Source organism: Oncorhynchus mykiss, chromosome 1, assembly GCF_013265735.2.
Source record: "Oncorhynchus mykiss isolate Arlee chromosome 1, USDA_OmykA_1.1, whole genome shotgun sequence".
Lineage (NCBI taxonomy): Eukaryota > Metazoa > Chordata > Actinopteri > Salmoniformes > Salmonidae > Oncorhynchus > Oncorhynchus mykiss.
In genome coordinates, this window is record NC_048565.1 from 51,378,575 (window position 1) to 51,405,466 (window position 26,892).

Here is a 26,892-nt window from a genome sequence, read left to right on the forward strand (position 1 = left end):
CTACACATGCCTCTCCCTAATGTCAATATGCCTTATCTACTGCTGTTTCGGTTAGTTATTATTGTTTTATTTCACTGTAGGGCCCCCAGTCCCGCTCAACATGCCTTAGATAGCTCTTTTGTCCCACCCCCCACACATGCGGAGACCTCACCTGCCTTAACTGGTGCCTCCAGAGACACAACCTCTCTCATCGTCACTCAATGCCTAGGTTTACCTCCACTGTACTCACATCCTACCATACCCTTGTCTGTACATTATGCCCTGAATATATTCTACCATGCCCAGAAACCTGCTCCTTTTATTCTCTGTTCCCTACCCACTAGATGACCAATTCTTATAGCCTTTAGCCGTACCCTTATCCTACTCCTCCTCTGTTCCTCTGGTGATGTAGAGGTTAACCCAGACCCTGTAGCCCCCAGCACTACACTCATTCCCCAGGTGCTCTCATTTCTTGACTTCTGTAACCGTAAAAGCCTCGGTTTCATGCATGTTAACATCAGAAGCCTCCTCCCTAAGATTGTTTTATTTACTGCTTTAGCACACTCCGCCAACCCGGATGTCCTAGCCATGTCTGAATCGTGGATTAGGAAGGCCACCAATAATACTGAAATGTCCATCCCTAAATATAACATTTCCCGACAAGATGGAACTGCCAAAGGGGGCGGAGTTGCAATCTACTGCAGAGATAGCCTGCAGAGTTCTGTCATACTATCCAGGTCTATGCCCAAACAGTTTGAGCTTCTACTTTTGAAAATCCTTCCAAAAATAGGTCTCTCACTGTTGCCACTTGTTATAGACCCCCTCAGCCCCCAGCTGTGCCCTGGACACCATATGTGAATTGATTTCCCCCCATCTATCTTCAGAGTTCATACTGTTAGGTGACCTAAACTGGGAAATGCTTAACACTCCGGCCATCCTACAATCTAAGCTAGATGCCCTCAATCTTACCCAAATTATCAAGGAACCTACCAGGTACAACCCTATATCCGTAAACATGGGAACCCTCATAGATATCATCCTGACCAACTTGCCCTCTAAATACACCTCTGCTGTCTTCAACCAGGATCTCAGCGATCACTGCCTCATTGCCTGTGTCCGTAATGGGTCCGCGGTCAAATGACCACCCCTCATCACTGTCAAACGCTCTCTAAAACACCTCAGCGAGCAGGCCTTTCTAATCGACCTGGCAAGGGTATCCTGGAAGGATATTGACCTCATCCCATCAGTAGATGATGCCTGTTTTTTCTTTAAAAGAGCCTTCCTCACCATCTTAAATAAGCATGCCCCATTCAAAAAATGTTGAACTAAGAACAGATATAGCCCTTGGTTCACTCCAGACTTGGCTGCCCTTGACCAGTATTAGAAGATCCTGTGGCGTGCTGAATTAGCATTGAACAGTATGCAACTTTTCAGGGAAGTCAGGAACCAATATACACAGTCAGTTAGGAAAGCTAAGGCTAGCTTTTTCAAGCAGAAATTTGCATCCTTGCATCCTGTAGCACTAATTCCAGAAAGTTTTGGGACACTGTAAAGTCCATGGAGAATAAGAGCACCTCCTCCCAGCTGCCCACTGCACTGAGGCTAGGAAACACTGTCACCACCGATAAATCTACGATAATTAGTTTTACTAGTATTTAAGAACAGTTGGAGGCCACAGAAGGAGTGTTCTGGCCAACAGCTCTACACCCTCCGCAGCAACTTTCCCAAGCCCCCCGAGCTGGTCATGGATGCACCTCAGCCACGCTCAAGGTCCTAAATGATATCATACCCGCCATCTATAAAAGACAGTACTGTGCAGCCGTCTTCATCGACCTGGCCAAGGCTTTCGACTCTGTCAAACACTGCATTCTTATCGGCTGACTCAATAGCTTTGATTTCACAAATGACTGCCTCGCCTGGTTCACCAACTACTTCTCAGATAGAGTTCAGTGTGTCAAATCGGAGGGCCTGTTGTCCAGACCTCTGGCAGTGCCACAGGGTTCAATTCTCGGTCCGACTTTTCTCTGTATATATCAATGATGTTGCTCTTGCTGCTGAAGATTCTCTGATCCACCTCTACACGGACGACACCATTCTGTATACATATGGCCCTTCTTTGGACACTGTGTTAACTAACCTCCAAACGAGCTTCATTGCCATACAATACTCCTTCTGTGGCCTCCAACTGCTCTTAAATGCTAGTAAAACTAAATGCATGCTCTTTCACCGATTGCTGCCTGCATGCTCTTCAACCGACCCGCCCGCCCGACTAGCATCACTACTCTGGACGGTTCTGACTTAGAATATTTGGACAAATGCAAAAAACTAGGTGTCTGGTTAGACTGCGAACTCTCCTTCCAGACTCCCATTAAGCATCTCCAATCCAAAATTAAATCTAGAATCTATTTCGCAACAAAGCCTCCTTCACTCATGCTGCCAAACATACCCTCGTAAAATTATCCTACCGATCCTTGACTTCGTCAATGTCATTTACAAAATTGCCTCCAACACTCTACTCAGCAAATTGATTGCAGTCTATCACAGTGCCATCTGTTATGTCACCAAAGCACCATATACTACCCACCACTGCGACCTGTATGCTCTTGTTGGCTGGCCCTCGCTAAATATTCGTCGCCAAACCCACTGGCTCCAGGTCATCTATAAGTCTTTGCTAGGTCAAGCCTCATAGCATCACCCACCCATAGCACGAGCTCCAGCAGGTATATTTCACTGGTCATCCCCAAAGCCAACACCTACTTTGGCCGCCGTTCCTTCCAGTTCTCTGCTGCCAACAACGAACGAATTGTAAAAATCACTGAAGCTGGAGACTTATATCTCCCTCTCTAACTTTAAGCATCAGCTGTCAGAGCAGCTTACCAATCACTGTACCTGTACACAGCCCATCTGTAAATAGCACACCTCATCCTCATATTGTTATTTTTTGTTGTTGCTCTTTTGCACCCCAGTATCTCTACGTGCACATCATCATCTGCACATCTACAGTGGGGCAAAAAAGTATTTAGTCAGCCACCAATTGTGCAAGTTCTCCCACTTAAAAAGATGAGAGAGGCCTGTACTTTTCATTATAGGTGCACTTCAACTATGACAGACAAAATGAGAAAAAAAAATCCAGAAAATCACATTGTAGGATTTTTAATGAATTTATTTGCAAATTATTGTGGAAAATAAGGACACCTACAAACAAGTAAGATTTCTGGCTCTCACAGACCTGTAACTTCTTTAAGAGGCTCCTCTGTCCTCCACTCGTTACCTGTATTAATGGCACCTGTTTGAACTTGTTATCAGTATAACAGACACCTGTCCACAACCTCAAACAGTCACACTCCAAACTCCACTATGGCCAAGAACAAAAAGAGCTGTCAAAGGACACCAGAAATAAAATTGTAGACCTGCACCAGGCTGGGAAGACTGAATCTGCAATAGGTAAGCAGCTTGGTTTGAAGAAATCAACTGTGGGAGCAATTATTAGGAAATGGAAGACATCCAAGACCACTGATAATCTCCCTCGATCTGGGACTCCACGTAAGATCTCACCCTGTGGGGTCAAAATGATCACAAGAACGGTGAGCAAAAATCCCAGAACCACACGGGGGGACCTAGTGAATGACCTGCAGAGAGCTGGGACCAAAGTAACAAAGCCTACTATCAGTAACACACTACGCCGCCAGGGACTCAAATCCTGCAGTGCCAGACGTGTCCCCCTGCTTAAGCCAGTACATGTCCAGGCCCGTCTGAAGTTTGCTACAGAGCATTTGGATGATCCAGAAGAAGATTGGGAGAATGTCATATGGTCAGATGAAACCAAAATATAACTTTTTGGTAAAAACTCAACTCGTCGTTTTTGGAGGACAAAGAATGCTGAGTTGCATCCAAAGAACACCATACCTACTGTGAAGCATGGGGGTGGAAACATCATGCTTTGGGGCTGTTTTTCTGCAAAGGGACCAGGACGACTGATCCGTGTAAAGGAAAGAATGAATGGGGCCATGTATCGTGAGATTTTGAGTGAAAACCTCCTTCCATCAGCAAGGGCATTGAAGATGAAACGTGGCTGGGTCTTTCAGCATGACAATGATCCCAAACACACCGCCTGGGCAACGAAGGAGTGGCTTCGTAAGAAGCATTTCAAGGTCCTGGAGTGGCCTAGCCAGTCTCCAGATCTCAACCCCATAGAAAATCTTTGGAGGGAGTTGAAAGTCTGTGTTGCCCAGCAACAGCCCCAAAACATCACTGCTCTAGAGGAGATCTGCATGCAGGAATGGGCCAAAATACCAGCAACAAGGTGAAAACCTTGTGAAGACTTACAGAAAACGTTTGACCTCTGTCATTGCCAACAAAGGGTATATAACAAAGTATTGAGAAACTTTTGTTATTGACCAAATACTTATTTTCCACCATAATCTGCAAAAAAATTCATTAGAAATCCTACAATGTTATTTCGCCACTATGACCTATTTATTGCCTTACCTCCCTAATCTTACTACATCTTACTACATTTGCACACACTGTACATAGATTTTTCTATTGTGTTATTAACTGCATGTTTGTTTATCCCATGTGTCTCTCTGTGGTGTTTTTGTTGCACTGTTTTGCTTTATCTTGGCCAGGTCACAGTTGTAAATTAGAACTTGTTCTCAGCTGGCACATCACTTGTTAAGGGGTACTGTACACACACACGATTGCTCCTCCACAAACCTTTAATAAGGTCAGTTGTAGGATTTTCATTTGGTCTGTATTGTAGCAGCAAAATAATCCTGCAGCAACAGGATTTTAATCCATAATGTTGCTTGATTGGTGCTTAGGCTATTAGCAGGTCAAAATGAGGTTGCATGAAAAGTGTAATACTGCTAATATGCTACATTTTTAGAAAGAAAGAGTTCCAACAGGGTTCTTCTGTTGTCCCCATAGGAGAACAATTTTTGGTTCCATGGAGAACCATTTTTGTTTCCAGGTTGAAACCTTTTGGGTTCCATGTATAACCCTCTGTGGAAAGGGTTCCACATGGGACCCAAAAAGGTTTTTACCTGGAACCAAAAAGGGTTCTTCAAAGGGTTCTCCTATGAGGACAGCCAAAGAACCCCTTTAGGTTCGCAGGGTAAGTCTCGGCAACAAAATTGATCAAATTAAGATCCTATTTATACACAACTACATTTTGATCCAAGACTGGCTCTATCAAAAGCTCTAATTTTGTCCAGGAGGGGTCTGTATGTTTTGCTATGTGATGGTGGGAACAGGAGACATAATGCAGTCTCACAGACTAGTTGTTGCATTCCAAAATCATTCTCGGTCCGATTACTCACAGACATACAGCCTTTTGATAGCAACGACTCCACCATGTCTTGAGTTGTAGGAAATGTCAATTCCTCATGTTTTGGATAGTGTGACATCTGTGTTTTGACGTGCAGAACACAGCACAGAGGCACGTCAAGTCCAAGGTACTTTGACAAGACGTTATACAAAGACCGATGATCTGTATCACAACCAAAAACTAAATGCTGGCTCTGAAATGGAAGGGAAAGACATCTTAAGAAGTGACAAAGCTGTTAAGACAGTCAGTGGTTCCAGAGTTCGAGATCCAAGTAAGAGACTGTGTTTTGTTTTATGATTATGCGTCCCTTGTTGCTAACGATGCTTGTCGCAGCTCTATTGGAGACTATATAAACTGAGAAAGCCTGTTAGAGTTGGTTGTTTAGAATTTGAGATCAAAGTTAAAGGCCATTCCCTGCTGCAGGAGGAGTTGCACATTGAATCAGATATTCTGTGCTGTACCATGAAATATCATCTCAGTAACCACTGATTCCATGTAAATAAACAACTAACTAACCATGATATCCTGTGGGTCATAACTGGGTAACTGAGTGACAGCAGCATCGAAGTCTTCACAGTGAATCCCTCCTGTGTGGATGTTCATGAACAGACACACTGCGAAATAATATTTGTGTTGGTACTACTTTTTACTTTTATTTTGTCGTTGTGTGCTCGACGTGTGCTCGACCCTGACAGGTCGTCATTGTAAATGTACAATGGTGAAATAAATTAAATCAAATTGAAATGCTTACGTTGAGAGACTTGTTTGTAATGATAATGATGATGTGTTTCTAAAGAATGGTAGCATATTTCTCTCGTGATTTCCCATGGTGTCTTTCCCTCTGTGTCTCGCGTAAGTAGCCTTCCGTTCCCAGACGTTGTTTTGATTGAAGTTACTGTAGAGGAGGAGGGATTTGTTTGGAGAGTCCCGTTTATTGTTTACCCAACTGTTATCCAGATGAATGTATTGCTTTCCTTAATGGCACGAGATAAATGCATGCATTTCTTTAATTATTTAATTCGGTCACCTTATTTCCCTCTGATGTTTATCCATGTCTCCATGTCATGTACTGTTTGTTGGTCTAGCATAGAAAGGGCCATATGGGCAAAGTGTTGGACACTCAGATATATTTGCTCTTAACAAACCTTAAACTTACAATGTATTGTTTCAAAAATAAACTTTGATTTTATGAAATGAATCCGCTCTGTTTATTTCAGACTAAAACTCCAGGTGTGGGTTTTGTGAAGATCCACGCTCCATGGCATGTGCTCTGTCGAGAGGCAGAGTTTATGAAGCTCAAGATGCCCACGAAAAAAGTATGTCAACTGTTGAATGACATGTAAAGGTTACCAGCTGTCAAGTCCTTGCTTCCTCCGTCCTCGTTTTTCTCCTTTGGACCTGCTCCTCCAATGAGCTTTGAGAGGGAGACGAGGAATCAGAGGAAACGAGGACTGAGGAAGCGAGGCTTTGACAACTAGTAACCTTTTCAGACACAGACTTCCTGCTAGTCATTGTCATCACCGATGATCCGTTCTATAGTGCCCTGGTTAAACTCCTGGTGGTTTTCTTCTAGGTATATGAAGTGAAGCAGTGCAGTGGTGTTGGGGCGAAGATCAACACATTGGTAAACAAAGCCACTGAACCACTTCACCCCAACGTGGAAGAGAACAGGGGACAACACGTTAAGCATCTCTCCTACGCATTTTCCAGAGAAAAACAACACTTGTGAGTTTACACTGTATGTCTTATGGTGATATGCAATGTACAAGGCTGTATAGACTGTGTACATGTACGGTAACATATGGACTTCGATTCCTGCTCCAATCCATCTTGGTTTCAAGGACATTTAATGCACTTTTAATGTATACGTGTAGTGGCATATGGTATGGCATGTGGTGGCATATGCCTGTTGGCACACATCGAAGGACAGGCAAGAGAAACAGCTGAAGGCTTGTATACGTGAGTATATAAGTATCACGATTATATATACAAGATTGTTCTCTAAAGCCCCAATGGCCGCTCCTATCCATCTGTGTTTAATGAGCATTTCATCAACTTCCTCAAATGGACCACTGTAGCAGCATATGGTATAACATGTGGCATACCTATTGCCACACACTGAAGGCCGAACAGAAAAATAGCTAAAGGCCTGAAGGTTTGAGGGCTTGAACAACGAGAGACTATCAATATTAACTGTGACACAGTTTAGGAAGAGCAAAAAAACAAAAAGGCTAGTTATAAATAGTAGCCTAGCAGTTAGGAGCGTCGGGTCAGTAACCGAATGGTTGCTAGGTTGAATCCCAGAGCTGACTAGGGGAAAAATCTGTTGATGTGGTCTTGAGCAAGGCACTTCGCCCTAATTGCTCCTGTAAATCGCTCTGGATAAGAGTGTCTGCCAAATGACAATAAACGTGAAGATATGGTATGGTAAACAATTTCCTGAAAAGATGGAGTTACTCTACTGAGAGCTGAAATTGAACCCATTATTCTGTAACTCTTCCAGGAAAGAATTACCAGGAAGGACAGACATACCAGCTCACACATGATCTAGCCCAGAAGCAGAAGTCAAATAAACATGATGTTGATGTTTTGTTTAATGTAAAAAAAAAAGTTTAAAAAAAAAGGTCTTGTCAGCTTTTACTCTTACTCAAACAACACACAACAGTATTTGTCTAAGGGCATAAGCTATAAACAGGGTTATTTCTGCCTGCGTTTGTTGTTGATTTGTTTTGTCTAGAGATTGGGTGGGAGTCTATCTCGAGCTGCTGGCCTAATGCTGGAGTCTATCCTATTCCATCCATGCTCTCTGTTCATCTGGTGTAGCTGTACCTATGCTAACCAAAACAATCTCCCATGGGTTATCTATTACAGGTCTGCAAGACCTTTAAAGACCTTTAGGCCCTCTAGTCCCTGGATGTGCAAGCCTGGTCCCAGATCTGTTGCTGCGGTCTTGCCAACTCCACGTCGCGTGACAATAGCCATGGGAGTTGGCAAGACAGTAGGAAGAGATCTGGGACCAGGCTTTGTCCGGGGTGCCTAACCACTGACATCCTCTCTATAATTGGTTTCATTCCACGTCTGTGTGTAAAGCACTTCTGGGAAGGTCTTTATTGTGTGCTGGTACAACAGTAGGAAAGAGTGTCTCTCTTTATAATGTGGGTATATGACTACAAAGACCAACTGCCTGTATGTCCCCAGTTAACACAACGGTCTCTGTGCGTTTTCTGTAACAGGTTTGATTTATCAGACAGAGACTCCTTCTTTGACAGTAAAACAAGAGCTTCAATAGTAAGTGTTTCTTCATTGTGTCGGCCAAATCCTCCATTACAGTAGACTCTAGACTGCAGTCATAATGACCGTTGGTTAGATGTTCTCAGTGTATTGAGGGGAAACGTAATAGGAATGTGCTGTTCTGTATTCACTTATTCTTCACTTCTTATCTTATCAGGTTTTTGAAGTATTGAAACGTACAAAATGCACAAAGGCTAAGTATAGTATGGGTAAGTCATAACAGTCTGCCTTGTTTTTATATACCCGTCATCTAGGAGGGGTTCTCCTGTCACTGGTTAGTTGGAGTGTTATATCTGTGCTTATGTAGTACATATGTATCATGCACAAGAACGCAGTAAGTATGCAGAATGTAGACAATAGTCTGTTCCTTGCGTGTGTGTGTGTTTTAGAACCTATATGCCTGAACAAAATGCTGATTCTCAAATGGTCCTTTAGACTGAAATGGTACCTCTGAGTTGTCACTAGTACCCGAGGTGCAACCCCTTTTAAGGGCATTTGTTCATGTACTTGGATATGCCAAAAGCAGTGACTAAAGATCAACAGAATGACCTGCTATTTCATTTGGATTTGAAACAGGTTTTTTTTTCTGCCTGTAGGGATCACCAGCCTGCTAGGTAGTGGAGTCTACACAGCTGCCTATCCGCTACATGATGTGAGTACTCATTGCAATCAGCATGTGTGTTTACAATAAAACTAGATTGTACAATTTGTATCTGAAATGTGTCTTTTTGCAGTATTATGTTATTCCCAACCACCTGGACATCACATGTGTTGCTGTTTTAATGACTTTTGAGACATCAGCAGTCAATTCAACTCTTGAGTGCTGACTATACGATACATTTAACTTCCAACTTGACTGTCTATGGATATGATTCTTAATATTTTAATAGGTGTTGTTGAGTTCAGTCAAATAGGTCATGCGTTACAGGCCTAGGCTTGCAGTAAATTGAGGTACAGTGGAGTCCGACATTATTGACACCCTTGATAAAGATGAGCAAAAATGACTGTATAAAATAAATGATTCAAATACTGAGCAATATTGTACGAAAAAATTATACTAATACAATTTCTCAGAGAAATATATTTTGTTTAATATGTTTTTACATTTTTTTTTTATCTCAAAATGCTAACGGTCAAACTTATTGACACCCCTAAAGATTCTTATAAATAAAGTAGTCCAAATGTTGTATTTGGTCCCATATTCCTAGCATGCAATGACTACAGCTTGTGACTCTACAAACTTGTTGAATGCATTTGCAGTTCTTTTTCATTGAGTTTCAGATTATTTTGTGTCCAATAGAAATGAATGGGTAATAATGTATTGTGTCATTTTGGAGTCACTTTTATCATAAATAAGAATAGAATATGTTTTTAAACACTTCACATTAATGTGAATGCTACCATGATTACCGCTAATCCTGAATTAATCGTGAATAATGATGAGTGAGAAAGGGTCAAAGATCCCCAAGAAATGCGAACCTCTCACTATTACCAATAAAAAGGGAGTTTAGCATGTCTTGGGGGTGTGATCTTTGACCTTTGACCTTCTTTGACCTTTAACTTTCTAATCTGAAACACAACAAAAACGAATGAACTGCAAATGCGTCCAACAAGTTTGTAGAGTCATTACATACTGGGAATATGGGACCAAATACTACACGTTTGACTACTTTATGTATAAGATTCTTTAGGGGTGTCAATTTTGACCACTACCTTTTAGAGATACACAATTATTACTTGTTAAATAAAATCTCTTTCTCTGAGAAATTATTAGTATTAGTTTAACATAATATGATTTCCCTTTTTTTTTTTTTTGGAGCATACAATATGGCTCATTATTTTGAATGATTTGCTCATCTTCGTCAAGATGTCAGTGACCCTAGTCTGGACGAATCACAAGACAGAGACATAACTCTGTTTCATTTGTTTTGCAGGGAGATGTGGATGGTGAAAACGTGGAGCCCAATGATAGGAAGGTGAGTGACATAAACATGACCACACTGAACTAATACTTTTTTTTTAAGGAGACACTGATGTTAATATACCACACTGCAGCCGTGTTTCTGCTGCTGCGACAATCAATTGGAGTACAGCTGTGTGTGTTTGTGAAAACCTAAAAGCGCCAACATGTTTTTTTCTTAAAAGTGCCAACATGGGTCTTTAAAAAATATGTTTTTATCCCAAATTGGTCATGATTGTAAAAGAGACACTTTGGTTACATAAATTATTGGTTTTAATCCCCCCAAAATAAGCACATATTTGAAAATGTTCAACATTTATAGTCAAATTTGATATTTAAAAAATATTACTTTTTGTATGTTTTTCAAAATGTTTTTAACAGTTGTTTTGACCAATTTCATCTATAGCAACTTGCCATGAACATGTTTCTGTTTCAGTGTTGATTCTGTGATACTTGGCAATTGAGCTGACGTACCGGTACAACCTAAGATGGCCGCCAATATGAGCGTTATAAGCGATGTACAGTAGGTGCCAGGGCCATCAGACTCTAACTTTGCAACTCCAATTGCATCTGAAATATGAAACGCTCAGCTTAGTATAACAACATTGACTGGAATATAAATATGTATAGTGGATTTGGAACAGAGGCACAGATAAAATATATAAACGTTTTTTTTTTTAAATAGTATTTGAACCCAGTTTTAGTTTAGAGCAGACTCAAAGGTTTGTTTGGCTTTCCAACAGACATTCCTGTTCTTCAGCACCTTCATATTTTTTGGTCCTCTGTTCTTTAATGGGCTACGTCCTTGAGTTTACACCTCAGATGTCGTATGGAATTGAGGTCTGGACCGTGCTTTGAGGTCTGGAAATTGGCTAGTCAAGAAGAGTGCTTTGTCTTTACCAATCTGGTAAAGGGCATTTATGATGCCCTAAAACATAAGAAAGCAAAAAGGCATAATTCTGCCTATAAATGAGTTAAAACAACATGAAAAGTAGGAAATATCCAGCATCTTCATTGCTGTTTAGCTAGGCTGCTGTGCGTATTAATGGTGGTGTGGTGCTGTATGGGCCATCTGTTGAGTGCTAAAAGGAGGATCCTTGGCATCCCCATCATTGAAAAAGAGAATAACGACATGTAATTGAGGAATTCTCTCTGAATGCAGACGTCTCAAAGTCTCTTATCTTTCTCCCCCTGGGAACGATTACAATAAGCTCAGCTTGGCAACAGAGGGAATCTACATAGCTCCTAGTGTGTGCGTGTGTGCGTGCATGTGTGTGTGTGTGTGTGTGTGCTGCCACATCCTCAGCCAGATGCCTTTTCATGTTTCATCACTTATCACCACCACCATCTGTCCCATCCCCACGATAACCAAAAATGTGTCTAACTATCCAACTGTTTACACTCTTATAGCTAGCATAATCACGCTGATAAAATCAATGCACGCATAATATAGTTCACAAAGGATAAGTGTCTCTCAGAAATGAGAGGGGGAAGAGGGGGGAGGAGGAGGGTAGTTTTGAGTGGTGACAAAACAAGAGAAGAAAGCTGCCTGTCTGTAGCCTGTTGATTAACTAGACGTTGTGGAGAGAAAAGTCTTGTGTGTTATGTTGATGTGGCCTCTGCAGTATTTCAGTAGGATGGTTGTGGTGGAAACCCTGCCTGTTAAGGGTGGAGGGTGGAGAGACAGAGAGACCCTGACTGTAGAGGGGAGAAAGGGAGAGAGAAAGAACGGCCTCATCACCCTCTTGTGACACTGGCAGGACATCAGGAGGGGACAGTTCCAACACTCTGAGCCTGCACTGCCACTGGCATGGCCCAGCCAACCTCAGCATCTTGTACCCGAGGCAGAGGAGACGAGAGGAGCAAGGGGAGGAAAACAAAGCCCTGGCACCAAGCGTGCGTCACCACACTTCTCTGTCCACATCAGAGAACTGTCAACATCTGAGCACTAGCCTCTGACAGAGCTCCAGAGTTCCTCTGTGGAGATGGGAGGACTCCACCAATCAGCATTTAATGTGTGGCCTGATGGAAGCCTCTCTCTCCCTTTCTCAATTCGACTCACTCTCTCTCTCCTTAATTCAATCTCTTCTCCCTCCCTTTCTCTCTACCTCCTAAAATTTTACACTGGTTTCTGGTACAGTGGCACTTGACCCAGCAAGAGAATGACACATCACTGAGATAGAGAGAGAGACCCTGAGGCTACTCATTGTTTTCTTCATTAGTTGGATTATCTCTACATGTATTGTCTGAATGTGGTATAAATATGATATGATGGCTTGGTTTCAGAGTACCTTGCCTCACCCATAGTGACACTGAGGTGTTGGGGGCGGGAGTGTTAGAAGGAATGTTTGTGTGTTCTAAAACTTAAAAACTGGGTCGCACGCACACAGATCACTTACTAATGTCTGCATGGCTGTGAGATCCACTATGTGACCCGCCCAGGCACAACCCGATACCAGGGGGCCTCGTCCATGAGGGAATATACACTTTGAGATTCTTCAAATAGCCACCTTTCGCCTTGATGACAGCTTTGCACACTCTTGGCGTTCTCTCAACCAGCTTCACGAGGCAGTCACCTGGAATGCATTTAAATGAACAGGCGTGCCTTTTTAAAAGTTCATTTAATTTATTTATTTCCTTCTTAATGCGTTTGAGCCAATCAGTTGTGTTGTGACAAGGTAGGGCTGGCCATACAGGAGATAGCCTTATTTGGTAAAAGTGCTATGAGTTACCTCTGCTGCAGAGGACAAGTTCATTAGAGTTACCAGCCTCAGAAATTGCAGCCGAAATAAATGCTTCACAGAGTTCAAGTAACAGACACATTTCAACATCAACTGTTCAGAGGAGACTGTGTGAATCAGGCCTTCATGGTTGAATTGCTGCAAAGAAACCACTACTAAAGGGCACCAATAAGGAGAAGAGACTTGCTTGGGCCAAGAAACATGAGCAATGTACATTAAACCGGTGGAAATTTGTCCTTTGGTCTGGAGTCCAAATTGGAGATTTTGGTTCCAGCAGTCGTGTCTTTGTGAGATGCGGTGTGGGTGAACGGATGATCTCCGCATGTGTATTTCCCAACGTAAAGCATGTGGGGGCGCTTTGCTGGTGACACTGTGTGTGATTTATTTAGAATTCAAGACACACTTAACCAGCATGGCTACCACAGCATTCTGCAGCGATACGCCATACCATCTGGTTTGGGCTTAGTGGGACTATCATTTGTTTTTCAAAAGGACAATGACCCAACACACCTCCAGGCTGTTTAATGGATATTTTACCAAGAAGAAGAGTGATGGAGTGCTGCATCAGATGACATGGCCTCCACAATCCCCCGACGTCAACCAAATTGAGATGGTTTGGGATGAGTCGGACTGCAGAGTGAAGGAAAAGCAGCCAACAAGTGCTCAGCTTATGTGGGAACTCCTTCAAGACTGTTGGAAAAGCATTCCAGGTGAAACTGTTTGAAAGAATGCCAAGAGTGTGCAAAGCTGTCATCAAAGCAAAGGGTGGCTATTTAAAAGAATCTCAAATATAAAATCTATTTTGATTTGTTTAACACTTTTTTGGTGAGGGGGGGGGGGGCTGAGAAAGAGAGAAACAGAGCATGTCTTCTTTACTCCATTTACTTCAAGAGAACCATTATTTTTTGGGGGGTTGATAAAATGATCAAGGATACATAAGAGGCTAGACGAGATTATGAATTAGACGAAGATGAATGAGACGTGACGGAGTCAAAAATAAATCAGTCTTTCAGTAGTAGATAAGGACATTGTTGCGCTAGGATGTTCAGCTTCACAGTTCTACTCTAGCACTTGACAAAAGCAGTCACTCAGCGAAACACCAGCATGAAGGGTGTTGATCAGAGACACAGTGGTGTCATGGAGAGGAGAGGGAGGACTGTAACACACAGTAACTGTGTTTGATGGAAGGAACACAGCCTGTGTCCCCAACCCCCCAATACTGTAGACTGTGTTCCAACTCCACCAGTCACAACGTTCCCTACTCCCAGTCTCTCCACCCTATTCCTCACCACCTCACCCCTCCCCCTCTCTGTCTCGCCTACTCCTTGAGCCCTCCCAACTCCCACCTCCCCCTTAACAACCTCACTCATCTGTACTTTACCACGATAGCACTGTCTCTCTATTCGTCCCCCCTGTCATCTGTTGTCAGTTGAAGGAAGAAAAAGGAGCTGGCTTCAAACGCCTTTCACGCTCTCGCACCATCTCTCACCCTTTGGCCCGCGGGTCTCTAACTGCAGCTCATGTTAGCCCTCAGAAGTCAAAAGACCCATTCACAGTTCTCACACACTCTCTCCAGCAATCATGCTTAGAGCTGAGACGAATATACTTGTCAGTGAGAGTCATAGGGAAGAGGGGTCTAATGCTGAAAGATTGAAGTGAATGCATGTTGGTTTGAAAGCAATATCTCTGACGGGAGACTAACAGCCAAAACATTTCCTCTACACTTGTTTACTGCTTGAATGAAGAGATCAAGCAAAAAAAAAGTGTGTGAGAGTGTGGACCCTCTAATGCATGTGATGGTTTCAAAGTAATCCATCACGTTGTTCTTTGTTTCAGCTCTTGTATGAGGAGTGGGCGAGTTACAGTGTATTTTACAAATACCAGCCTATCGGGCTAGTGAGGTGAGTTAAAGTTTCAAATTCTGAACCGGATCTTGAAAGCTTAGATTGCTCTGTTCTTCCTCAATCTCTGCCTGGTTAATGTCTGTTCAGATCAAAACGTCACAATATGTTTTTATCTACATGTAAAAAATATATAAAAAGTCGGAATGGAGAAAGTGTTGGACCTTACTTTCTAATGCAGCGTGTTGTTTATCATGCAGGAAGTCCTTTATACGTGTTCTATTCTATCCAAAAGCTGAGATTGTTCTGTTCTTCCCATGCAGGAAGTACTTTGGGGAGAAGATAGGGCTGTACTTTGCTTGGCTGGGGCTGTACACCCAGATGCTGATCCCTGCTTCTCTAGTGGGAGTCATCGTGTTCCTGTACGGCTGTGCCACTGTAGACAACAACATTCCCAGGTTAGCAACATAAGGCCCCATACACAGCTTGTCAGAAAACCAAGGAAATAGTCACAGGTTCTAGCAGACAGAATCATAGGGCATGTCTACGTGAGGTTACGATACACACAATTCGTTCACTGTGTGCAAGGGGCCAAGAACCATTGAAACCAAATGGAAAGCCCATAAAGTGTCCTCCGGAGACATAGCTCAAGTAGAGGTATGACCTCACGTCCTAATCAGACATCCAATTGAATCGCTTCAAATATTGTGACAGACAGACAGCTGTAGGCTGTAGAGTGGTAAACAGTGGGATGGTGACACACAGTAGAGAGGAACTGTGCCATGGTAACTGACAAGTGCTCAACTTGAAGCCTTGGCCAAAGATGGAACAAACAGACATGTAAACGATTTGTATTCAATCATCTTCACTTCCTGCTAGCATAAATAATGCAGTTTAATAACGCATTGACAAGATAGACCAGGTCACTTCCTACTGCCTGCTGCCTTAAGCTTAGTCTTGGTTTGGCAGTCCAGAACAATAAAAAGGAAACAAGGAAACGTGTTCCTCCGGAGACAGAAGGGGTGATTTCTAACGACCAACATCTGGTTGATGTTAGAATAGACGACAAGGCGAGCTGAAGCTTCACCCCTGGCTAACGTCTCTCGTCTCAGTCAGGATAGTTCGACACTGCTCTCTGTGTCTCAATTCTCTGCCACTGGAGTTCACAGGAACTGAACATACTTAGACTTAGCCTCGAGCTCCAGCGTTCTACTGTGTTGAGAGCCTGGCTCGTGAGACTAGAGCCAGCTAAACTACACAATCCAGATCCCTGACATTATTGTGTAAATATTTTCATCAATAGTCGGTTCAGCGAACTCTGGGCAGGTGTACATTCACCACATTTACGATGATTTATTCAATACTCACTATAATATTATAATACTGTATATTAGATCTATAGAAGTCAAAAGTCCCTATAGCTTGCAGTGGTTCTCCTAGGATTTCTTTCAGCGGTGGTGGACAAGGTAGCGAGGGAGGTTTTTTTTGGATGTTGTAGAACGACTATGAGAAGGTCACTTCTGGTGATATTGTTTTAAAGACATTCTACTCCAAAATGCACAAAAATTGAATTACTGTATGTTGACACCATCTGAAATATAACTACCGCGTGCCACTACACTGTGCTCTGTTTGTTACAAATATATGATGTAACTTGTCACTGATCTTAAAGGGATAATGCAAGAGATAATGTTAAATATAATATTAAAGGGATAATGCAAGATTTTGGCAATTGAGCTATTTTATTACTTACCCAAAGGCATATGAACTCATGGAGACCATTTGTATGTCTCTGTGTGCGGTTTGAGGATGTTCAAGGTAGTTTTCGAGGACCATCGCTAACTAAAGTTAGCGCAATGACTGGAAGTCAACAGGAACAGCTAATAGCTGTCATTGTGCTAATTAGCAATTGCACTAATGCTAGTTAGCTACTTCCTTTGAACTGCATGTAGAGACATAAACTGTGTCCATGAGTATCCATTCTGCCAAAATCTCGCACTATTCATTTAAAAGAGCATCTCTGCAGAATACAAATACATTTTTGGGGGGATTGGCGGCAACAATTTAGCAGTGACGGGCCACAGCTGCTAAAGGAATATAGGGGAAACACTGGCTTGACAGGCTGGCCTAATAACACTGGTGGTAGTGAGATGAAGAGGGCTGACTGTTTGTCTACCCCCCCCCTCCCTCTACACCTCCTTCCTACCATCTTCCCTCTTTACAGCATGGAGATCTGCCACCCCAGGAACAACATCACCATGTGCCCGCTGTGTGACAGAGCCTGTAACTACTGGAAACTGAAGGAAGCCTGCGGGACAGCCCGGGCCAGCCACCTTTTTGACAACCCTGCCACCGTCTTCTTCTCCATCTTCATGGCCCTCTGGGGTAAGAGGCTGAGGCTCGTCCACACCACATAACAGAACAGCACAACTTTATTTCTGTCTGTAGGATTGTAGGACACTGTCTGTGTCTGTAGGATTTATTTAACAGGGATAAATACTCAATAATCAACCACTCGGACAGTACTGTGAAGCCCAGCGATAGACTAGCATCCTGCCCATGGGGTGGACTTGTACATCAAGCTGCCGCACACTACAAAAACAGGAAATAGGCTATTGCCCAATGGGCCGTTCTTGCTTGGACAAGATGATACTAAAATGTAACAGTTCCGGACTTAGCTAGACAGTTCCTTTTTATCCAAAGTGCATCTCAACTTTTGTAAAAAAAAAAAAAATGTAAAAAATGAGATAGGCCACTTAGCAGATGTGTTTATCCAAAGTGTTCAAACATGGAGATAGTTGTGTGCTTAGAGGGCACAGTTAGACAGACTATTTCCTCTGTACGGCTTCCCACCTGCGACTGACAGCACAGTGCATATGTTTTTAGTGTGTGTATGTGATCCCTGCAGGAAATGAACCTACGGCCTTGGCGTCGGTAGCGACTGAGCCACACAGGACCCCTCGAAACAATAGGACAAACTCCTTTTTCTCAGCTCCATCTATTTTCTTCTTCCAGATGTTTAGTCTCCCGGGTTGTCTTCTTTCTTTCTTTCTTCCGTTCATTTTCCGACCATCTGCATCCACTATTCTCTCTTTCTTTCGCTCCTTCCGGGCTCTTTCCTCTATGGCTGTCCAAGCAACACTAAGCCCTGTAGACTAGACTGTATAGTGTCTTGCTGAAGTGAATTAAACCACATTCACTTTAAAAAACGGACTCTTTGGTGATGCATTCCTGTGCTCTGTTCAGTGTCACAGTAACACTGGGCCTGTGTGGCCTGAGACTGAAGGGAGGAAGCAATAGACTGGAGCACTGTATGAGGGCACAGGTACAGCCCTGGGATTTATTTGTGTGTGTTATTTTCACTACTGGGCGTTATCATCTGGCGGTGATGTGACAGGCGTGGATGAGGCTTTGTAGGATAGAGCACAGTACACGATTCAAGTAGTACAGTATGTTGTGTCTCGTTGTTGTTTAACTAGGGAAAGAGTGATGCAACTGGGGTCCCTCGCTGTTGGAAGTAGGACGTAGGGCATTACCGGTCTACTAGGATTAAAAGGTGCCATTCTGAAGGGAGTTTCAGGCCAACTGAAGTCAAATAAATGATGCATATTTTTAAATAATTGTCTGTATGCCCTCCCTGCCTCTGTTGTCAGAGTCAATATCGTGAGCACAAATAGATGTTTTGGTTATCCACAAATGTACATAGCAGCATCCCTAATGTAGTCAGATACCTGTACACATTGTCATCCTCCACATAGGGGTTCTTTTTCATTCAGTCGCTCGACGTCAACACTATGGGAAACAGTATAGTCGTGACGTCTCGCTCCTCCAGGCTCCTTCATCCCGGGTCACTCATCCAGTCTCGCTCATCCAGTCTCGGCGTATCCACTCTTGCCAAGACGCTTTCGTGGATGACCATTATACGGAGGAAATGTAGAACATGCTATCGCCCCAGGTGCCTGTCTGCATATAGACTGCCACCGCCCTTGCTGTTCCACTGGACTAGAAAATACCTACCTTCAATCCATGTCATCTCCACACTGAGTTTCATTGAGTTAGTGACACGTTTAGCCCCTCATCCCACGCACGTGGCAATTGATCATTTTGCTCATATTATTACATGCTCATTATACATGTAATAATTGATCACTGCAATCTTAATTTTAGCACCTTTATTATGCCGCAATAATTATCCTTCTAGTCTGGCTGAGGAGCCATAATTGGACTGCCAGTGTCACTGATAATAACTAATACAAATATACCATTTAAAAGACACTTTCATCCAAAGCATCGTACAGTCATGCATGCGTGCGTTTTATGTACGGGTGGCGCCAGGAATTGAACCCATAACCCTGACAGCGCAAGCAGCACGTTCCACCAACTGAGCCACGCAGGACACCCGTCCACGCAACATCTGCCCAATGTTGAAAAAACTGCTGAATAAAACGCTTTAAGGAGATTGAATGGCTTTAGATTTGTATCAAACTGTACCATCTGGGATTTGAAAAAACATCAAACCAGCAGGCGCATCACCTTGTTGGGCATACAGCTGGGGGATGAGGCTTTGGACGTGTGGACCCTTCTCAAAGTTCATAGACAGCACTCAAGATGGAGGGACTGACACTCTTGTTGATATTGTGGATAATGTTCTCTCTTAGCGTTAACTCTTAACCGCGTCGTGTTTCTGCAGCTGCCATGTTCATGGAGCACTGGAAGAGAAGACAGATGCGTCTCAACTACGAATGGGATCTGACCGGCTTCGAGGAGGAGGAGGTGAGTGCTCTCCTGTCGGTGTCTTGCATTTCACTGCTATTTGTTTGTGAATGGGAGCGCCATATTGTAGACTGACCAAATAATGCCGCGAGTTGTTGTTTGTTTCAAAAATACTGCTCTTACTTCCCAGGAATATTTTCTCCACAAATAGTTAATTATTCATAATTCCATCACGAGCCATGGAAAACTGAATAGAAGAGAAAATGTGGCATAACTACATTTCAGTTGTCTTGTCAGTGTTGTTTTATTTGGAGACAGTAATATTAACTGTCACAATAGACTATGACAGAATTTTTTTTTTTTCTTCAAGTCCATTTTCAAAAAGATTTCAAGGTTGGGAGATTTTTGTAACTCTCTTGTCCTCCTCTTTCCCCCGTGGGTACCTACAGGAAGAGCTGAAGGTTTGGAACATTTCATTTTACACAAATATCCTTTCCCCCCTCGGTCACCATCTGGCTTTGCTACCCTCCACACTGGCTCTTCTTCTTCAGACTGTCCATGGACACCTTCACGCCCCCCCAAAGCACCCACAAACTACCACGACCCATTGAACCACTACTCCTTCTCTGAATGCCATCTAGGGTTACAAAATTCTGCAAACTTCCAACTGGGGTTTGCTGTATAATACCTGGGAATTTTACAACCCTAATGGCCACTGCTTCTGGCCTGCTTTACAGCACCTGAAACATCCTGTCTCCTTGGAGTCGGATGCCAGGTCCAGCTCACCAGCCCACAATCTCCTGGCCTGGCCAGTCCTCTCTCTGTCTCTCTCTGTCTCCCCTGACCTGTCCCCTCTGCAAAGATCCATCCTGCTCCAGACCAGCAGCAACTGCAGCCTTGTCTTTGTGATAATGTCCTACCCATCTCAGTAGAAATAGGTAGAACCTGACTTGAACCTGGTACCAGCAACTGCAGACAACTGTAGTCTTTGAAAATCTTCAACCTACTTTATGCTGTAGAACTTGACTTGACTGTATAACCTCACCTCGACGCCGGGTTTGTTGACCCAGTTGGACGGACAGTGACATCCTTAACGCCTGTATTAAATTCTGCACCTGATGGGAGGATTCTATGTATCCCAGTCAGTCCTCATACAGTGTTAAGTGCTTCTGCCTCTATTACATCCTTAGGACCACCCGAGAGCTGAGTACGAGCTCTGCGTTATGCAGAAGTCCCTGAAGAAAGAACACAAGACGCAGAAGGTACTGATTTCTTATTCCTGGGTTTTTACTGTCATCCAACTTCTTCTTGTGAATTGATTTGCAGTCTCTTCTTGACTCCTGATGTTTGGAAAAGTGTTTGCCTCTTACATAATGATTCAATCCTCTCCTGTGGTAGATTGACGTGACACTCGTACCACACAGGTCTTTAAAAGACTCCAGTGAGATTGTCTGTCTTGTAACAGTCTTTACGCCTTTACATGACTAGCGTGTGTTTTGTCTTGTCTTCTTTTACCTCTTTGTCTTGTGGTTTTGTTGTGTTTGTGTCCTCTGACTGTATGAAGCCTACAGAGATAGCAGAAGAACCAACAAACAAATGGAAGCAAACGGTTCAATCTGCCATGGCTGGGCTTAAACTGGTACTTTTAGTGTCCTCGCCTCCTCCTCCTGGCCTATTTCAATGAATAGAGAGAAACTGCTCTTTTGTCTGTAAAGCATGTTGCACATTTTCACAACAATTCCCAGTACAAAGTACGAATAGAGTATAAGGGTTACAGTAAGATGTGACTTGACATCTCTGTCCATTTGACCTAAACAGCCCCCTCACTAAGACCCCCCCCACCCCCACACACACACACACATACACTCTCTCTCTCACTCTCACTCGCACACGCACATGCACACACACACACACACACACAAATGACCATGTACACACACACACACATGCACATACACACACTGTCACCGTCTGTCAGAACCAGTGCACTTTCTTCTTTCTTGACTTTCTTGTTCTTTTATTTGTTGTTGTTCTATTCTGTGTAACTTGAATCTGAATTCTCCATAGCGATAGTGCCTGGATCGCCATAGTGACAGTGCCTGGTGCTTGGTGCATGTTGAAAATGTCCTGGTAATGAGATGGAGACTGTATGGTTTGTTTTCTTGTACTTCCATGGACAGCATGTTAGCCTGTTCTGTTCCAAAATGGCTGCTGGAAGGTGCTGACCCCTTCATTGACTTGGCTCCGTCGAAAATGCCACCCCATTCCATATACTGTGCCCTACTTTTGACCGATGCCGTAGGGCTTGTTACAGGGCTCTGGTCGAAAATAGTGCACTACTGTATGTAGGGAATAAGGTGCCATTTTAGACACTAGTCATGTTCTGCCTGAGATTTGCTGCATAGAGAATGGAATGATGAGAACGATGAATGACTAAATGCTTGAAATACAGTGAATAAACTGCTGGAACACTGTCATCTTGACTTCCAGGCTTGAATAATTCAGTTTGAAACGTTTATTTCGGCGTAATGGTTTGTCCGCATCAAAACACCAGCTTTTCTCCTCTCTCCTCTCCTCCTCCATTGCTGTTTGGATTCTTCTGCTGACTGGCTGCGATGTTTTCCACGTGCAAACAGTAACAGTAGACTTGGCTGCACCTCCTATAGATCTGAATATTTTCTCCCCTCTTTTAGACTGAAAAAGAAAAGCTGACCTGCAGAGACCGGTTACCGGCATACATGACCAACATAGTCATGATGCTTCTGATGGTGAGTCCAACCCATTTAGCAAAGCACAACTGCCAAGGGGCATTTACGATTGAACCACATGCATTGTACAGACTTCTAATACCGTACATCGTTCATAAAATAAACCGGTGCGTCAACAATGACATCATTTTGAATGTTGAATAGCTCCCTGTGTGTTTATTCTATAGACTTACCGTTATTTGTAGTGGCTGCATCTCAATCCCCCTCTTTCCGACGATATAAAGTTTGTGCCTATTCCATAACATGGGGCTTGTGAAAGGGGTATTTTTCTACACGTGAGAGGATCCAGGCAAGAAAATCGTCACAAACTCGTCTGTAAAACCTGAACCGTTTTGAGCTACAAACTAATATGTCACCGCTATCGACAGATGAGACTCATGAACAAGTCAGTGTTGGTGATTTGGCTCTACGACATCCCAAAACTTTCCGGCAGTCGTCTGAACTCTCTGTTGTGGATGTCCTCATTTCAAAGAGGTTTTCTCACAAAACCGACTCTCCAGATCGAACCGTCGGAGCTACAAACTAATATGTCACCAATATCGAAAGGGGGGACTCTCACAAAGGCGTCGGCTTCAGAGGAGTGGTCTGAAGGTAAAACAGTACCGGGCTTTAAAAATGTCAAAAAGTGTATAGGGGGTCAAATGTGCCACGAATAACGTGAGTAAACATGGGTCGAAAACATTATTTTTCCTACGTTTTCTTATATCTCTCAGATATGGGACAGACACTTTGAAACCTTATTCCTTATCATTTATTTTCTGACTGTCTGTTTTGCCATGCACAAATGTGTTATTCAATGTGTCTCTATGGGCTATAGCAGTAAAGGTCAAATTTTCATCAAATATTTTGTATGTATATATTTTTATACCTACAGTGGTCCTAGAATTCTAAATCAAATGGATAAATTCTGAATTTTATTAGCATCTTAAAAGAATTCCATACGTTAGCTTAGTAAATATTTTAATCCAAGGGTTTAGACCTACAATTCCTAAACTGTGTAACAGATGATACAGTACCTAAGCGTTTGACGGCACGCTGGAAAAGATTCTCAAAACCAAACCTACCAGTATTGACCTTTGCCGGGAGGCCTTATCCCTGTCACCTCTTTCCAGATCGGGGTGACCTTTGCTATAGTGTTCGGGGTCATCCTCTACCGGATCTCCATCACGGCAGCGCTGCACATGAGCAACAACCCCACGACGCGATCCAACGTCCGTCTGATGGTAAAAACAACGGCCGCAATCATCAACCTGGTGGTCATTCTGATCCTGGACGAGGTCTACGGAGCCGTGGCCCGCTGGCTCACTGTCCTCGGTACGTCTGGCAACTTGTATAGAAGTAGGGCATGCACATCCAGTAACCATCAAGTACAGTACATGGTATACAAAATCAAGTCATGGAAGAAAGATTCCCTATCTTTGCATGTCCTCGGGATGTCAGCCTGACAACCTAATTCCGATACTGTAATAATAATAATACATGCCTATAGCACATTTAATGTGCTTTTAAAGACTGTCCCAAGCTATCAACAAGGCATTTTGGGTTCTATTTATCAGTGTCCTAGGTCAGTCTGACAACTTGTTTGAACAATTCCTCGGGCAAGACCCATTTACAGAAAGTAAAGTGTGCATTTTGCATTGACAGTCCGCCAACTTCCCTATTAGCTGTGTCACCGCTAGCAAGGATTTCCGTTGGCCATTTCTAACAACAGGCCAATGTACTGCGTCACTGTGCCACCGACTTTTCCCACTGAATATACTGTAGCTCCAAAATGTATTTGCATCTAAGTGACAACAAACGTACCGTCATTAGGTGTACTGAATGATCTAATCGATCAAATGTATTTATAAAGCCCTTTTTTTTTTTTTTTTTTTTACATCAGCAGAGGTCACAAAGCGCTTATGCAGAAACCCTCTAAACACTCCTCTTCCTCTATAGGCCTTGTGCTGATCCTACTGTTCTCTTTTCGAGTCAAGTCTCGAGCAGCAATGGCCTTCATAGTTATTCATTAACGTCTGTTCATCTCCTGTCTGTTTTCTCAGAGGTCCCAAAGACAGACAGGAGCTTTGAGGAGAGGTTGATATTCAAGACGTTCGTCCTAAAGTTTGTGAATGCCTTTACTCCCATCATATACATAGCATTCTTCAGAGGCAGGTGAGTTCCCGCACCTGCTTTCTCCACCCCCAATTGTTCTGTGTGAGCTTGTGATGTGATGTGGGGTGTGACGCAATGTGGTGTTATGCAATGCTTTTCCGCTATGCTATGCTATCTTATGTCGTGCCATTTTAATGTCACAGTCTATGTCAAGTGAGAGGTCGTAGAGTTTCTCTCAGTGTTGCCTCTCCCGACTTCCTTCCTCATGTCTCCTCATACAGGCTTGTTGGACGACCTGGAAGTTATCTGTATGTGTTTGAGTCGTACCGCATGGAAGAGGTGAAACACTTTTTCACTATAAACCCTCCTCTCAGTCTGAGAGAACTCTGCATCATGAACAGTAATTTTAGAGAGTTTTATTAAAGATTTATCACATTATTTGCCATGTTATACAGGTATATTTAATTTTGATACGTGTTATCATATTGCATAGTGAAGTATAATGTCATTAAGAGCAGATGGCTACGAATTAAACACTGTTAGTTAACCTAGGAACATAAATTAGGAGTTCACATGTTCAAAATAAATCTGTAGAATTCAAGTGCTGCTCTCTTGAAGCTGTCAATCAAAACACTAAGAACAGTGTTAGGCTGGGATTCAATCAAACATAGATAAACGGCTACGAGTGTCTCTCTTGAGCCGATACGCAGCGTTTACAGTGAACTTCGACCTCTTTGAATGTCAGGGAAATTGCCTTTTGCTGTGAGGAAGTCGTAAATCTGGGTTTGTTCGAATCCCGTCCTTAGTACTTGTCTTTTATCATGTTAGTCTTTCTGTAATGAAAGTGTGTTACAGTACAGAAGTGTTTAATTAACTAGTGTTTTTTTTCCTTCTCTGCAGTGTGCTCATGGAGGATGTCTGATGGAGTTGTGTATTCAGCTCAGTATCACCATGTTGGGAAAGCAACTCATCCAGAACAATTTATTTGAAATCGGTATCCCGTGAGTACGCACACAAGCGCACACGCCAGCCTCGTCACACACACCACAAAGCAAAGTCTGCATATCTGACTTGCCTAGTTAAACAAAGGTTAAATACATTATATAAATACATATCAAGGATGCAAATGCCAGGCCCATAAGTACTTTTCTATGCTGATTTGATCCCAAATCATGACTGTGTTCCTGTCCCTGTCCCTCCACTGTGACTATGTTCCTGTGCCACTGCCTGCCTTTGGCTCTGACTGTAACTGTGTCCCTGTCTGTAACTGTGTCCCTGTCTGCGACTGTGTCCCTGTCTGCGACTGTGTCCCTGTCTGCGACTGTGTCCCTGTCTGCGACTGTGTCCCTGTCTGCGACTGTGTCCCTGTCTGCGACTGTGTCCCTGTCTGTAACTGCCCTATATGCTGTATGGCGTCTTATGATTTGTGATCCTTTGTGTGCAGGAAGCTGAAGAAGTTGATCAGGTACATCAAGTCTAAGAGAAGGTCCTTCCAGGAAGAGGAGAGGGAGAAGAAGTTACAGCGCTATGAGACGGACCACTTCCTAGAGCCCTTCGCAGGCCTCACTCCAGAGTACATGGAGATGAGTGAGTCTCTCTTTGTGTGCGCGTGTGTGTGGACGTGCGTACGAGTGTGCGTGCTTGCGAGCGTTTATGTGTGCGTTTGTTGAACCCTCTGACACTCCCTGTGAGACCTTCGGTAGCAAGGCCAATCAGTCAGACAGACCCTATTCTCAATTATTTGTTTTGAATATAGAATGTTGCCTTTAGTTACATTCAATGCCATGCAAATCGTAATCTGGATATGCATGTCTTGTCTACATTGTCCAGTTTTTTAAAAATCCTCTTCTTTCTCTGCTTGTTTTCTCCATTTTTCATGCACCTTGGTTTGAAAGCAAGGTAACAAAAGCATTTCTGATTCTCCTTTATGTTCCAATTGAGTTGTGAGGGAACTGTTGCCTGACCTCTAGGTGTGAGGTAACCAAACCCATTCTGCTGCTGCACTGTGACTGTGACATGTTTTTAGTATGGCAGATATTTCACACTACACACCTCTGCTATGGCAATTCGAGTGGGCTTTAGTCCGAAATAGCTGTACTGTACTTTGAAGAAGGTTCCATTCCCATTTTGAATTTTATTTTTGATCACATACTACTCTTAGAGAAAATATTTTTTT

General features: G+C 43.1%; 1 protein-coding gene across 9 annotated transcripts in view; it reads left to right on the plus strand.

The window, feature by feature from the left end:
* Nucleotides 1–26,892, plus strand: part of LOC110524569 (anoctamin-1) — a 66,016-nt gene that overhangs the window by 20,287 nt on the left and 18,837 nt on the right. For 3 of the 9 annotated variants that reach the window (XM_036979578.1, XM_036979606.1, XM_036979574.1), the window contains 19 exons: nt 6,526–6,624; nt 6,882–7,033; nt 8,542–8,596; nt 8,757–8,808; nt 9,196–9,251; nt 10,534–10,575; nt 15,137–15,201; nt 15,465–15,599; nt 17,366–17,526; nt 19,832–19,914; nt 20,304–20,315; nt 21,045–21,116; nt 21,419–21,493; nt 22,548–22,622; nt 23,735–23,936; nt 24,665–24,776; nt 24,998–25,055; nt 25,617–25,717; nt 26,161–26,303. In XM_036979578.1, coding sequence (XP_036835473.1) covers nt 6,526–6,624; nt 6,882–7,033; nt 8,542–8,596; nt 8,757–8,808; nt 9,196–9,251; nt 10,534–10,575; nt 15,137–15,201; nt 15,465–15,599; nt 17,366–17,526; nt 19,832–19,914; nt 20,304–20,315; nt 21,045–21,116; nt 21,419–21,493; nt 22,548–22,622; nt 23,735–23,936; nt 24,665–24,776; nt 24,998–25,055; nt 25,617–25,717; nt 26,161–26,303 — 1,750 coding nt within the window. The remainder of the gene's footprint in view (nt 1–6,525; nt 6,625–6,881; nt 7,034–8,541; nt 8,597–8,756; nt 8,809–9,195; nt 9,252–10,533; nt 10,576–15,136; nt 15,202–15,464; nt 15,600–17,365; nt 17,527–19,831; nt 19,915–20,303; nt 20,316–21,044; nt 21,117–21,418; nt 21,494–22,547; nt 22,623–23,734; nt 23,937–24,664; nt 24,777–24,997; nt 25,056–25,616; nt 25,718–26,160; nt 26,304–26,892) is intronic. The other 6 variants (XM_036979593.1, XM_036979590.1, XM_036979586.1 and 3 more) reach the window with 3 other exon arrangements.